Source organism: Gopherus flavomarginatus, chromosome 18 (assembly GCF_025201925.1).
Source record: "Gopherus flavomarginatus isolate rGopFla2 chromosome 18, rGopFla2.mat.asm, whole genome shotgun sequence".
NCBI lineage: Eukaryota > Metazoa > Chordata > Testudines > Testudinidae > Gopherus > Gopherus flavomarginatus.
In genome coordinates this window covers 64762-78584 of record NC_066634.1, presented here as the reverse complement: position 1 = coordinate 78584, position 13823 = coordinate 64762, and the positions used below count along the sequence as shown (strand labels likewise).

Genomic DNA, 13823 nt, shown 5'->3' with positions numbered 1-13823 from the left:
GCTATTGGACGAAGCCTGCACCGCCCAAGCTTTAGGTACAGATTGGTCCATAGCAGCGCCTGTGAACACCTGCCCCCTACTATCTACCCCAGGGACAGAGGCCCCACTGACCCTGGGGAGGGGCAGCCTCTCCTTGCCCTGCAGAACCCCCGTCCCAGCAGATGATGGGAGCAGTGGCAGGCAGTGCTTACTAAGCTACTCACGGGTTAGCAGGGAATGTCTACGGCACAGGAGCTCGTCAGGAGAATGGGTGGAAGTTGCTCAACCACTGGAGGGAATGTTAGCCTGCTAGTGATGCAGAGAAATAACCAGCTGGGCTTGGGCAAGTAGCTGAGTCATGTCCCAGCCCTGGGGGGAGGGGGAAATGACAAGCCCCAGAGACATGCTAGCAGCAGTTTCAGTCCCATTGAGCAGGAAGTTAGCAGAAAGAACAGGGCTGGGCTGGAGGACTGGAAAGCAGCTGGCTCTCCTCGCCCCGGACATGGCTGGAGTGTTAGTTGGCAAAGCTGTTCTTCACAGCTGCTACGATGCTCTTGGTGCTGATCCCAAAGAGGTCCAGGAGTTCGGCCGCTTTGCCACTCTGGGGCACTCCACACACAGCCAAGCCTTGGAGTACCATGCCAGGCTCCCCCAATCCCACCTAGCACAGAGAGAAGGGCAAGCACACAGCCCTAGCTCTCCTTTCCAGAGGAGCGTCGGTTGCTTATGGTGCGCTAGTCACAGCCCCTCTGAGATGTGTCACGTGGGCAGGACACCTGGGTTCCATTCCAGCTTTTTACAACAAGCCAGCCCTGGGACCCAGGAGATCCCTTCTAGTCCTAGCCCAGACAACCTGTCACAATCCAGCTTCCTGGCAGGTTCCCCCACCCCACCTCCTGGGATTCTGTTCCAGACCCTCCCACGATGGCTGGAAAACTTATTTCCAGCATCACTCGATTCTTGGCCAATCCACGCCCCTTTGTTCTTGGGCCAACATCCTCCTGTGGTTTCAGCAGCTCTTCTCCCGCTGTGTCCAGCAAACACCCGGACGGACCTCCAGTCTGCGATTTAGGCTACACAACGCACACTGTCCGTCCCCTCTGCCCCATCCCAGTGGAGATCCCTCGACACCCTAGTCCTGCCGGGGTGGCCCAGCACTGAAATGGGAACTAACCCTCCTGCTCAGCATTTCCCAGCCATCCAAGGCTGCCATTGGCCCATGCTGGGAGTGAGCAGCCCCCCTGCCATTGCTCCCCCTCCCTCGCAGGCATTTGGGAGCCCCCGGCCGCTAGCCTCCTACGCTCTCTGTAATGATCCTCCACGGTGATGATGCGCCCTCCAGTAGCCTGGGCACTGGTGACTATGGTGGTTGCATCGAAGGGCTTGATGGTGAAGGGGTCAATGACCCGAATGTGGGTGCCTGGAAGGGACAGAGGGTCAGAGGAGCATGGGGGAGCAAGCTTATGGCCATCCCCCGACCGCTGGTTACCTTGCTTGGCGAGCTCGTCAGCAGCAGCCAGAGCCTCATGCAGCGTGACCCCGGCTCCAATCACTGTGACCCTGTCAGCGTCGCTCTTGCGCACAACCTGGGGACAGACAGGGCAAGCTACCGACACTGGAGGACCAGACTCACCCAGCCCCATTCCTGCAGCCAAGGGTCAGGCCTCCCGGCCCTTCCCTTCCCTTGGCAGGCGGGTCCCTGCACTCCCCCACCCCACTGGCTTAGCAGGCACCTTCCCTCTCCTCGCATTAAATCTTTCTTTGGATCTGATCACCAGACCCTACTCCCCTCCCAGAGCTGTGAGGGAGAACCCAGGAGCACTGGCTTCCAGCTCTACCCACTAGACCCCACTCCCCTCCCAGAGCTGGCCATTTCTGGCTGAGACTTTATGGAGTCTCCTGCCACCTAGTGGCAGATCCAGGGCTGTCACAGTCACCGGGTCTGGTCTATGCTCCAGCCTGTAGCCAGTCTCCCGGGAGTGACCCCTTTAGCAGACCAGGCCCCAAGGCCCCACACAGTTGCACCATGGGAGGCCCACGGGTCTTTGACACCAGTGCTCCTTGTCCCTCTCTGGAGTGAAGCCAGCCCAGCCAGCCCCCTGCAGGAGGCTTGTCCAGGCCACCTGGCTTCCCGAGTGTACGGACAAGGAACCACCGATAGGTCACCTGGCCAAGCTGCTGCCCTCAAGGGCCAGCCAAGCTGAGACTGCTCCCAGCCCTGGCTCCCTCATTTCCCTGAGGGGAGGGCTTCAAATCCCACCCAAGGGCAGCCCTTCTCCCTGTCACCCTACCCCTTCCTCCATGGCTCTCCAGCCTCCGCCCCATGTCCTGCCTGGGCCTGCCTACTGTCCAGGCCGTTTCTGCCTGGAGTCCCCCTTGATTTTCAGCCTGGTCTGTAATGCCCCGCCCCCCAGCTCTTGTTCTGCCCTGGGGGCAGGCCTGGACGTGGTGTACACGGAACCCACTACAGCAGGCCAGTGCAGTACTGGGTGGGCCTCCCCACCACTGCCCCGAGAGGCGGTCACTTCTCCGGGCCACCTAGCAGTGTCTGCATGGGGACAGGGGGCAGCCCAGCTACGGATTGCACGGGGAGGGACCGGCTGAGTTGTTCCCCTCACGGGGGCGCTATGGAGGGCGAAGGAGGCATAGGAATCATGTTACAGACGCTGCCCGAGACCCAACACACCAGCAGGGACTCCCCCAGGCTTCAGAGTCCTGCCAGATGCCACTGCCCCCTGGCACATTCCCCCCCCTTTAAAGATTAACCACTTCATGCTCCCACCCCACGCAGGAGCAGCTCAGGAACAGTCTGGAGTCCCTTTCTGCTCTGGCCCAGGGCCGAACTGGAATCCAGCATGCCTGGGCTCTCCACCATGACCTGCCGGGTGACCTTGTGCCTCAGTTTCCCACCCCACCTCTAGACTGTAAACTCTTTGGGTCTCTCAGTAGCTCCCCTTGCCTCTCGATCTCCCTCAGTCCTTGGCCTGGGAGGCATGTGGGCGGAGCCATCCCGCAGCCATGGAGCTGGATCAGTCGGCTCCGCCAGCGTCACCCTACAACTGCCCTGGGCAGAGAGGGGAGACAGCGCTTCCCACGCCCGTAGGATTGTGTAAGAGAAGCACCCAGAGGCTGGCAGAGCAGGGACTCTGCACTGCACCAGGTGCTACCCAGACCCCGCCCCCCACTGGACTGGGCACACCACCCCCAGGCAGCTCCTGGCACACCAGGGCCCTGAGCTCCACAAACCCCCTCCCAGAGCCCACTGCCCCCTCTCTCAGCATTGGGTGAGCCCCATTATAATAAGCAGACCCATCCCCAAAGAGCCTCCAATCCAGACAAGCCAGGAGGAGAAACTGAGGCACAGAGCGAGGCAGCCATTGGCTCAGAGTCACCCAACAACCCCTCCCACCCTGCACCCGCCCCCCTTCCCAGCCCCTTAACTTGGCCTGGCCGATCTCAAAGGTCTTCTCTGGCGGGTAGGTGACCGGGGTCTCTGGGCGGCTGGTCCGGATGAAGCAGATGCCCTAGGCAAGGCAGGTCACAGGCAGGCTTAGTGCTTGGTCCCTCCTGCTGACCCCCAGCCATGGGTGGGGCTCTGTGATCCCACATCCAACCGGGCAGGTCTCCCAGGTCCCTGGGCTCACCCTGCTCCCATAGATTACAGGGCAGGGGGCAACCGACCTGGACTGGGTGACCAGGAGAGCGTCCAGGCCGAGCTACAGACAGCTGCCCCCCAGCCCCCACCCAGGAGAGCTGCCGGATTCCCAGCTTACCGCCACGCTGCCAAGTGACCAGCAAAGGGACGTGACAAGGGGAGGAAATCCAAGGTCGCATGGGTCCGATGATAGAACCCAGGAGTCCTGGCTCCCAGCCCCCCCTTCTCTGACCCCCCAGACCCCCTCCCAGAGCCGGGGAGAGAACCCAGGAGTCCTGGCTCCCAGCCCTGCCCTGCTCTGACCCCCCAGACCCCCTCCCAGAGCCGGGGAGAGAACCCAGGAGTCCTGGCTCCCAATCCCGCCCTGCTCTGACCCCCCAGACCCCCTCCCAGAGCCAGGGACAGAACCCAGGAGTCCTGGCTCCCAGCCCCCCTGCTCTAACCACCAGCCCCCCTCCCCTTCCAGAGCTGGGGAAAGAACCCAGAAGTTCTTGCTCCCAGCCCCACCCTGCTCTAACCCACCAGCCCCCACTCCCCTCCCAGAGCTGGGAGAGAACCCAGGAGTACTCACTCTCTCTCGGGGGCAGGTGAATGGAGGATGCAGATAACTGGCACGGCTGGGCTCAAGAACAAGGTGGAGTCCACCATCGGTGCCATCTGGACCTAGAGCCAGATCCCACAGCTGGCCCCTGAGGACAGCCCCCAGCCCCCACTCCTGAGGCAGCAGCACAAGGAGCCCCCCGGACGGTTACCTTGGTGTTGGCAGCCAGGCAGACGGCACGTTCCGTGGAGACGGCGTCGCTGGGGTAGAAGACGGTGCAGCCGGGAATGACTCGGAACATCGCAATGTCCTCCGGGGCCGTCCTCCCCTGCGGGGAGCCACGAGAGGTGCCGGGCTAGAGAGCAGGCTCGCTCGGCAGCATGCGGGGCCAGCAGCCCACTGCCCCTGCCACGCAGCTGCCCCCGGCCAGCCCAGCGTCCCCTTGTGCTTACCGATGGAGACCCCACAGTGGGAGCCGCACAGGTTGAGGTTGCTCTGGGAGATGGCGCCCATGCGGATGTGGTCGAAGGCTCGCGTGAAGAAAGCAGCAAAGGTGCTGGCAAAGACCACGGCCCGGTCCCTAGCGGCGCAGCCCAGAGCCACGCTGACCTGGGGGGACAGACAGCGCGTGACCTGGGGGGGTAGCCCCAGAGAAGCCCCCTGCCCCGCCCAGCCCCCAGCACTGACCATGTTCTGCTCGGCGATGTAGCACTCGATGTAGCGCTCGGGGTGTGCCTGCTTGAACAGCTCGGAGAAGGTGGAGTTCTTGGTGTCCTCATCCAAGGCCACCACACGCTCGCTAGCAGCACCCAGCTTTGCCAGGGCCACGCCGCAGGCCTTCCGCGTGGCCACCTGCAGGGTAGGGGAGTGTCACTGTCCTGGCCCCACAGCCACCCCCTGGCACCCAGTCAGTCCAGACCGCCTTCGCCTAGCCCTGGGCTCCCCGCTTCCCCCACCTTGTCCCCAGTGGTGTATTCGGGGGGCGAGGGCATGCAGATGCCTGCGATGCTGATCTGTGGGATGTCCTCAATGGGCGGCTGTGGCACCAGCACCTCATGGGTCTGGATCCGGCTCCGGATGGCACTGATGATGTACTCCACCTTGTCCTTGGGCATGGGCTTGCCGTGCCAGTTCTCCGCATCTTCCACACCTGGCAAAGAACCACCCCCAGGGAGTGAGCAGAAGTGAGCCAGGACTCCTGGGTTCTCTCCCCAGCTTGGGGAGGGGGGGCTGGGAGCCAGGACTCTTGGGTTCTCTCCCTGGCTCTGGGAGGGGAGGGGGGTCTGGGACCCAGGACTCCTGGGTTTTCTCCCTGGTTCTGGAAGGGGGGACCTCACCTCATCTCTCCTGAGGTCCCTACTCTGTCACATCCCACAATAGCTGTCAGAAGGGTAGAAAGAACCACTGAACCCCCTCTCACCCCCAAGCATGGCCCTCCATCCCGCCAGGCATCCCCAGCTGGGAGCCAGCCGTGGGGCCCCAGGCAAGGCCTGCAGCACGCAGAGCTGAGGGGGGCACTCACCAGGGACGCCTCGTCCCTTGTAGGTCTTGGCCAGGATGGCCGTGGGCTTCCCCTTCTCGTGGGGCCGCCTGCCTCAGGGCCTCGTCCAGCTCCTCCACAGCGTGGCCATCCACCACATAGGTGTTCCACCTGCCGGGGTGGGAGGGGTTAGCCAGCCCCAGGGCCGCCCCGCCCGCCCCGCAGCCTCCAGGGCACTCACCCGAAGGCCTCGCAGCGGCGGTACACGTCGCTCTGACCCAGCCGGTTGACGTCCACGATGGCCACCAGATTGTCGAGCCGGTAGTGGGAGCCGAAGGCCAGAGCCTCCCAGACGGAGCCCTCGGACACCTCCCCGTCACCCAGCAGGCAGAACACCCGGTAGCTGGCCAGAAGGGTGGGATCACTGCCAGACCACGCCTCCCCGAGCCCCCACCCCCAGCTCAGTGAGGGCGGGGTCACTGCCAGACCACGCCTCCCCGAGCCCCCACCCCCAGCTCAGTGAGGGCGGGGTCACTGCCAGACCACGCCTCCCCGAGCCCCCACCCCCAGCTCAGTGAGGGCGGGGTCACTGCCAGACCACGCCTCCCCGAGCCCCCACCCCCAGCTCAGTGAGGGCGGGGTCACTGCCAGACCACGCCTCCCCGAGCCCCCACCCCCCCCAGCTCAGAGAGGGCGGGGTCACTGCCAGACCACGCCTCCCCGAGCCCCCACCCCCAGCTCAGTGAGGGCGGGGTCACTGCCAGACCACGCCTCCCCGAGCCCCCACCCCCAGCTCAGAGAGGGCGGGGTCACTGCCAGACCACGCCTCCCCGAGCCCCCACCCCCAGCTCAGTGAGGGCGGGGTCACTGCCAGACCACGCCTCCCGGAGCCCCCACCCCCAGCTCAGTGAGGGCGGGGTCACTGCCAGACCACGCCTCCCCGAGCCCCCACCCCCAGCTCAGAGAGGGCGGGGTCACTTCCAGACCACGCCTCCCCGAGCCCCCACCCCCCCAGCTCAGTGAGGGCGGGGTCACTGCCAGACCACGCCTCCCCGAGCCCCCACCCCCAGCTCAGTGAGGGCGGGGTCACTGCCAGACCACGCCTCCCCGAGCCCCCACCCCCAGCTCAGTGAGGGCGGGGTCACTGCCAGACCACACCTCCCCGAGCCCCCACCCCCAGCTCAGAGAGGGCAGAATCACTGCCAGACCACACCTCCCCGAGCCCCCACCCCCAGCTCAGAGAGGGCGGGGTCACTTCCAGACCACGCCTCCCCGAGCCCCCACCCCCCCAGCTCAGTGAGGGCGGGGTCACTGCCAGACCACGCCTCCCCGAGCCCCCACCCCCCCAGCTCAGAGAGGGCGGGGTCACTGCCAGACCACGCCTCCCCGAGCCCCCACCCCCAGCTCAGTGAGGGCGGGGTCACTGCCAGACCACGCCTCCCCGAGCCCCCACCCCCCCAGCTCAGAGAGGGCGGGGTCACTGCGAGACCACACCTCCCAGAGCCCCCACCCCCAGCTCAGAGAGGGCGGGGTCACTGCCAGAACACGCCTCCCCGAGCCCCCACCTCCCCAGCCCAGAGAGGGCGGGGTCACTGCCAGACCACGCCTCCCCGAGCCCCCACCCCCAGCTCAGAGAGGGCAGAATCACTGCCAGACCAGGCCTCCCCGAGCCCCCACCCCCTGCTCAGAGAGGGCGGGATCACTGCCAGACTATGCCTCCCCAGACCCCCACACAGCCCCAGAAAGGCGGGGGGGGGGGGGTCACAGCCAGGCCATGCCTCCCTCTGGCCCTCTACCCCAGCTCCACCCACTGCCCAGATGGTGTGGGGTCACAACCAGACCATGCCTCCCCCAGCTTCCCAACCCCAGCCCCCCGCCCCATTGCCACCCAGTTCTCCCCAGCCACCTGCCCCAGGCTGGGGCGCCCCCCCCAGGGCACTCACCTGGCCCTGTCAAAGTACTTATAGACTCATAGACTCTAGGACTGGAAGGGACCTCGAGAGGTCATCGAGTCCAGTCCCCTGCCCTCATGGCAGGACCAAATACTGTCTAGACCATCCCTAATAGACATTTATCTAACCTACTCTTAAATATCTCCAGAGATGGAGATTCCACAACTTCCCTAGGCAATCTATTCCAGTGTTTAACTACCCTGACAGTTAGGAACTTTTTCCTAATGTCCAACCTAAATCTCCCTTGCTGCAGTTTAAGCCCATTGCTTCTTGTTCTATCATTGGAGGCTAAGGTGAACAAGTTTTCTCCCTCCTCCTGATGACACCCTTTTAGATACCTGAAAACTGCTATCATGTCCCCTCTCAGTCTTCTCTTTTCCAGACTAAACAAACCCAATTCCTTCAGCCTTCCTTCATAGGTCATGTTCTCAAGACCTTTAATCATTCTTGTTGCTCTTCTCTGGACCCTCTCCAATTTCTCCACATCTTTCTTGAAATGCGGTGCCCAGAACTGGACACAATACTCCAGCTGAGGCCTGACCAGCGCAGAGTAAAGCGGAAGAATGACTTCTCGTGTCTTGTTTACAACACACCTGTTATAAATAGCCCAGTCACACCGAAACTCCACCAATTCCCCCTATAGCCCAGCCAGGGGATGCCCCCCGATCCCCCCATAGCTCAGCCAAGGGGACCCTTCCCATCCTCCCATAGCCCAGCCACACCAACACCCCACCAATTCCCCCCACAGCCCAGCCAGGGGATGCCCCCCAATCCCCCCATAGCTCAGCCAGGGGGACCCTTCCCCCCGGCCAACAGGGGACCCTCCCCGATCCCCCAATAGCCCAGTCACACTGAAACTCCACCAATTCCCCCCATAGCCCAGCCAGGGGACGCCCCCCCAATCCCTCCATAGCCCAGCCCTGGGCCCCCACACCCCACCTTGGAGAGGACAAAGCGGTCATTGCTGGGGTGCGCCGGCTGGCAGGCCCGGTAGCGCATGGCCTGGAAGAACAGCACCGCCGTGATCTCAGCAGCGCTGCAACAGGACGTGCGGTGGCTATGGGGGGAGATGGGGCAGAGTCAGCTGATACACTCCCCTCCCCACCCCACCCCACCCCCGGGCCATAGTGGGATCCCAGCCAAGCCCTCTGCCTACAGAGGACACAACACCCCCTATTCTGGTCCTAATCAGCCCAGGCCCCGCCCCCAGCAGCCAAGCCCCGCCCCTCCAGGGGCAGTGCCACAAGGCTTGAGCAGCCCCCCATGGAGTGACAGCTCAGCCCTGCCAATCAGAGCAGAGCGTGCACCTTACCCTCTTCACACCCCCCCCCAAGCACGTGGAAGGGAGGCGGATGGTCCTGCAGCCCCCCACCCAGGGCCAGAGAATGCAGCCCTACCAATGCCCGCCTCTCCCCCGCAAGGGTAAATGCACCCCCCCATTAAAGAGTGAACCATCACCCCCCCCTGTGCACCGATCCCCCTTTGCAACAGGAGCACAAAGCCTTCCCACACAGCCCCCTCCGCCTTGCAATGGCTCCCCTGGGGGGAGGGGCACGCAGAGCCCCCCCGCCTTGCAATGGCTCCCCCGGGGGGAGGGGCCCGCACAGAGCTCCGCCCCACCTTACAATGGCTCCCCCGGGGGGAAGGGCCTGCACAGAGCCCCCTCCGCCTTGCAATGGCACCCCCAGGGGGAGGGGCCCTGTCACGGAGTGTGGGGGAGTCCAGCCCTGCACCCCTCTTCCTGGGACCCACAGTGACTCTCGGCCAGCCAGTAAAACAGAAGGTTTATTGGACAACAGGAACACAGGTTACAGCAGGGCTTGCAGGCACAGTCAGGACCCCTCCACCGAGTCCTTCTGGGCTTTCAGGGTGCTTGGATCCTAGCTAGGATCCCCTGAATTCCGCCCACACAGCCCCAAGCCCAAACTCAAACTGCTTCCCTCCTGCCGCTCCCTTCCTTTGTCCCCTTCCCGGGCAAAGGTGTTGACCTTTCCCCTCCCTTACCTAGCTCAGGTTACAGGCCCTGGCATCGTCCATCCCCTAAAGTCCTCCCCTGCTCTCCCACTCCCCACACAGACAGTCCCTACTGCATCACAGGCCCGCACAGAGCTCCCCCCCCCCGCCTTGCAATGGAACCCCTGGGGGAGGGGCCTGCACAGAGCCTCCCCCACCTTGCAATGGCACCCCTGGGGGGAGGGGCCCGCACAGAGCCCCCCCGCCTTGCAATGGCACCCTCGGGGGGAGGGGCCCGCACAGAGCCCCCCCCACCTTGCAATGGCACCCCCGGGGGAGGGGCCCGCACAGAGCCTCCCCCGCCTTGCAATGGCACCCCCGGGGGGAGGGGCCCGCACAGAGCCCCCCCCGCCTTGCAATGGCACCCCCGGGGGGAGGGGCCCGCACAGAGCCCCCCCCCGCCTTGCAATGGCACCCCCGGGGGAGGGGCCCGCACAGAGCCCCCCCTGCCTTGCAATGGCACCCCCGGGGGAGGGGCCCGCACAGAGTCCCCCTGCCTTGCAATGGCACCCCCGGGGGGAGGGGCCCGCACAGAGCCCCCCCCCGCCTTGCAATGGCACCCCCGGGGGGAGGGGCCCGCACAGAGCCCCCCTCCGCCTTGCAATGGCTCCCCGGGGGGAGGGGCACCCACAGAGCCCCCCCCCGCCTTGCAATGGCTCCCCGGGGGGAGGGGCACCCACAGAGCCCCCCCCCGCCTTGCAATGGCTCCCCCGGGGGGAGGGGCACCCACAGAGCCCCCCTCCGCCTTGCAATGGCTCCCCGGGGGGAGGGGCACCCCCCAGGGCCCGACTACGCTTACCCCGAGCCCGCAGCGCTCGTGACCCGCAGGCGGTTCGCGGCATCTCGCAGCGCCTGCAGCGGGGGCTGCTCCAGCCGGGGCTCCGCACTGGCCATGCTGCAGCTGCCGGGACCCGGCGCGGCGTCTGGCGGCTGCCCCGCCCCACCCCAGCAGGAAGTGAGATCAGAGGGGGGGATTCCCTCCAAGAATGTGGGACCCCCTAGCCCGGCCCCCCCACCCCCACACTGTTCTGCTCTGGCTGGCCAGTTGTCCACAGGATCCCCATCCAGGCCTGGAGTAACTCTGGATTGACCCCGCAGGAGCTCAGCTCAGAACCCGGCCCTGCCCCTGTTGCAATCTGGGGTGACTCCGGACTGACCCCTGCAGGAGCTCAGCTCAGAACCCAGCCCTGCCCCCGTTACAATCTGGGGTGACTCCGGATTGACCCCCGCAGGAGCTCAGCGAGGAAAAGCGGGCGTTAGCCGTGGCAGGGTGCATTGTGGGACGGCAGGGGGGCGTTAGCAACGGTAGGGTGCATTGTGGGATGGCGGAGGGGGTAAGCCGCTGCAGGGTGCATTGTGGGATGGCGGGAGGGGTGTTAGCTGTGGCAGGGTGCATTGTGGGATGGCGGGGGGGGTTAGCCATGGCAGGGTACGTTGTGGGATGGCAGGTGTGATGTTACTGAGATAATCTGGGACCATATAGAACATGGTTGCCACCAAGGTCCTGTAGTGGAAGCAAATCGCATATGCAGGGGGTGAGCTGCGGTGTCTAGGCCAGATTGCGGGGTGCTGGGTAGGATTGTCCTGTCTGGGTGCCTGTGTCATTTTGTAGTGGAAATTACGAATATTGGCTCTGTACGGTCTGTGCTTCAAACTTATGCTGTGATTCTGGGTGCCCTGTTTAAGCAATTTGTCCTGAATTGGCACCTCAGTTGAGTCCAGCCAGAACTGCAGTGTCACGGTGTAGTTGGCAGGATTCACAGAACCAGGTCAATTAAGCTTTGGGTCAGAACCCCACACTAGCCAAATCTGAATTTTGGGATTGAGAGTTTGGTTGGTTAAAGATCAGCGACCATGAGCCAGAAAGCATCAGCAAAAGCAATGAAACTTGCAATGCAGTTTGAACATGAGCAAAACCTGGCAGAAATTTGAATGAGAGAGAAGCAGCCTTGGCCCAGCTGGAGAAAGAAGCTGCTGAGAGAGAAGAAAAAGCTCGTAAGGGGCGTCTGGAGCTGCTGGCTGCTGAGGAGAAAGCTCCACAGAGGCAACAGGAGACTCACAAGATGCAACTAGGAACGGCCAGACTCCAGCCAGTTCCAAGTCAAAGAAGCAAGGGAAGAACAGCAGAAATTGGATCCTTTTGGAAGTCTAGTGTCTAACAATGTTGGTATGTTGTGTAACTCTGAGCAGTTGTCTGGTAACCAAACGTACCCAACACGGCCACCTTGTATGTCAATGCTGTTACTGTGAGTTCAGTAGAAGGTGGCTCCATAAATTGTGCCCGTGCTCTGTACAGGAGTGGTCATGGAAAATTCATAGAGTGTAAAGGTCAATGGTAAAAGCTGTTTAGGGCAAATGATGGCTTCTAACGTCACTCTTGTTAAAGCAGATCTGGTCAAAGAGGAAGATTATTTACCAGATCTGAGTGTGAATGTTGTAGTCCTCGAGGAGTTTACAGCGCGTGTGCCTTTAGCCAGAATCCACCTCGAATGGACTGGGGCTCAGCATGAAGTGATAGCTGGCATCAGGAAGTTATTGCCTAAGGATCTTTTGATTGGGGAAGATGTTAAAGCTTTGTTCAGTCCAGGTAGCCAGTCACAGGACCTGTGTCTATTGTGGGCACTGATTTGCCTGGGGAGGGTTGCTCCAAAGGTTTGTCTGTGCCAGAAAGCCGTGTGGCTGGGATTGGAGTTTCTGAACGTCTGTCTAATGTCTCAGAAGTGAATCTGGAATTAGATCAAGCACAGAAAGATCTCAGAGGTCAGGAAAATGTTTCTCAGGAGCAGGTTAAAGTTGATGGTCAGATTGAAGCCCTGGAGGTTTTTCGCCTTCCCCTGCAGCGTGGGGCACGGGTCGCTTGCTGGTGGTTTCTCTGCAGCTTGAGGTCTTCAAACCATTTTTGAGGATTTCAATAACTCGGTCCTGGGATAGGGGTTGTTATAAAATTGGATGGGTGGGGTTCTGTGGCCTGCCTTGTGCAGGAGGTCAGACTAGATGACCAGATTGGTCCCTTCTGACCTATGAGTCTATGAGTCTATGAAGCCCTAATGGAGGAAGGAAAGGGGAGATTTTCAGTGGGTGATGGATTGGTGGTTAGTGCAGGTTGTAAAAGGGAACCTGAAAAGGGTGACTGTGATTTGCTGGAAGTAGCTCAGTGTAGTGAGAAGAGCAGCAGTGTGTCTGTTGGGAATGGCCATGTGCCTGGTAGGGGAAGTTTGGAGGAGCCTAGGCAGCCTTGTGAGCAGATGGCTTTGTCTACTCAGCAGTTTGGGAAGACAAGGATAGTGGAAGATGAGTGTCTCTATCCCTTACCTGTTTTCTGGATGGAGAATTGGGACAGTGAAGGAAATGTGCCTGTGTCTGTCAGGGGTATTGACTTGCCTATGGAGGGAGCTACCTCGGTCTCCAAGCAGTTGTCTGTGAACAGCCCTCTGTGCTGGGACAAGGGAAATGAGATCCCAAGCTGTGTGTCTGGGGAAGGAGAATGTGTCTCCGGCTCTTCTGTGTCTGTGGAGCAGACAGAAAAGACGGTTACTTACCTTTGTAACTGTTGTTCTTCGAGATGTGTTGCTCATATCCATTCCAGTTAGGTGTGTGCGCCGCGCGTGCACGTTCGTCGGAAAACTTTTACCCTAGCAACTCGGTGGGCCGGCAGGTCGCCCCCTAGAGTGGCGCCACCATGGCGCTTGATATATATCCCTGCCGGCCCACCCGCTCCTCAGTTCCTTCTTGCCGGCTACTCCGACAGTGGGGAAGGAGGGCGGGTGTGGAATAGATATGAGCAACACATCTCGAAGAACAACAGTTACAAAGGTAAGTAACCGTCTTTTCTTCTTCGAGTGATTGCTCATATCCATTCCAGTTAGGTGAATCCCAAGCCTTATGTAGGCGGTGGGGTCGGAGTGAAATGTGGCAGAATGAAAACTGCTGAGCCAGAGGCTACAGCATCTCCTGACTGTTGAACCAGGGCATACTGCGAAGCAAAGGTATGGACCGAGGACCAATGGAGCTGCGCGACAGATCTCGTGGGTAGGAACACGAGCCAGCAAGGCGGCAGATGAAGCCTGAGCCCTGGTAAACTGCACGATGATGTGGCTTGGGGAAAATATGAGCCGAATCATAACAAGTTCGGAAGTCTGCCATCACCCGAGATGTGATCCTCTGAGAGGAAAACAAGCAAGCCCTCCCTTTGGCCCGCTACCG

The 13823-nt window shown here is 61.9% G+C and overlaps 1 protein-coding gene across 1 annotated transcript; it reads right to left on the bottom strand.

Annotated features, from left to right (window-relative positions):
• Positions 1 to 493: 493 nt before the first annotated feature.
• Positions 494 to 10514, bottom strand: LOC127036864 (transketolase-like). Its single transcript, XM_050928138.1, has 13 exons — positions 10420 to 10514; positions 8542 to 8664; positions 5897 to 6058; positions 5705 to 5826; positions 5132 to 5325; positions 4863 to 5027; positions 4638 to 4784; positions 4387 to 4503; positions 3396 to 3503; positions 1469 to 1565; positions 1280 to 1399; positions 873 to 1006; positions 494 to 640 (listed from the first exon to the last, which is right to left on the bottom strand). Exons 1-13 carry the CDS (start codon positions 10512 to 10514, stop codon positions 494 to 496), a joined length of 1731 nt encoding a protein of 576 aa, XP_050784095.1.
• Between the last annotated feature and the right edge of the window lie 3309 nt (positions 10515 to 13823).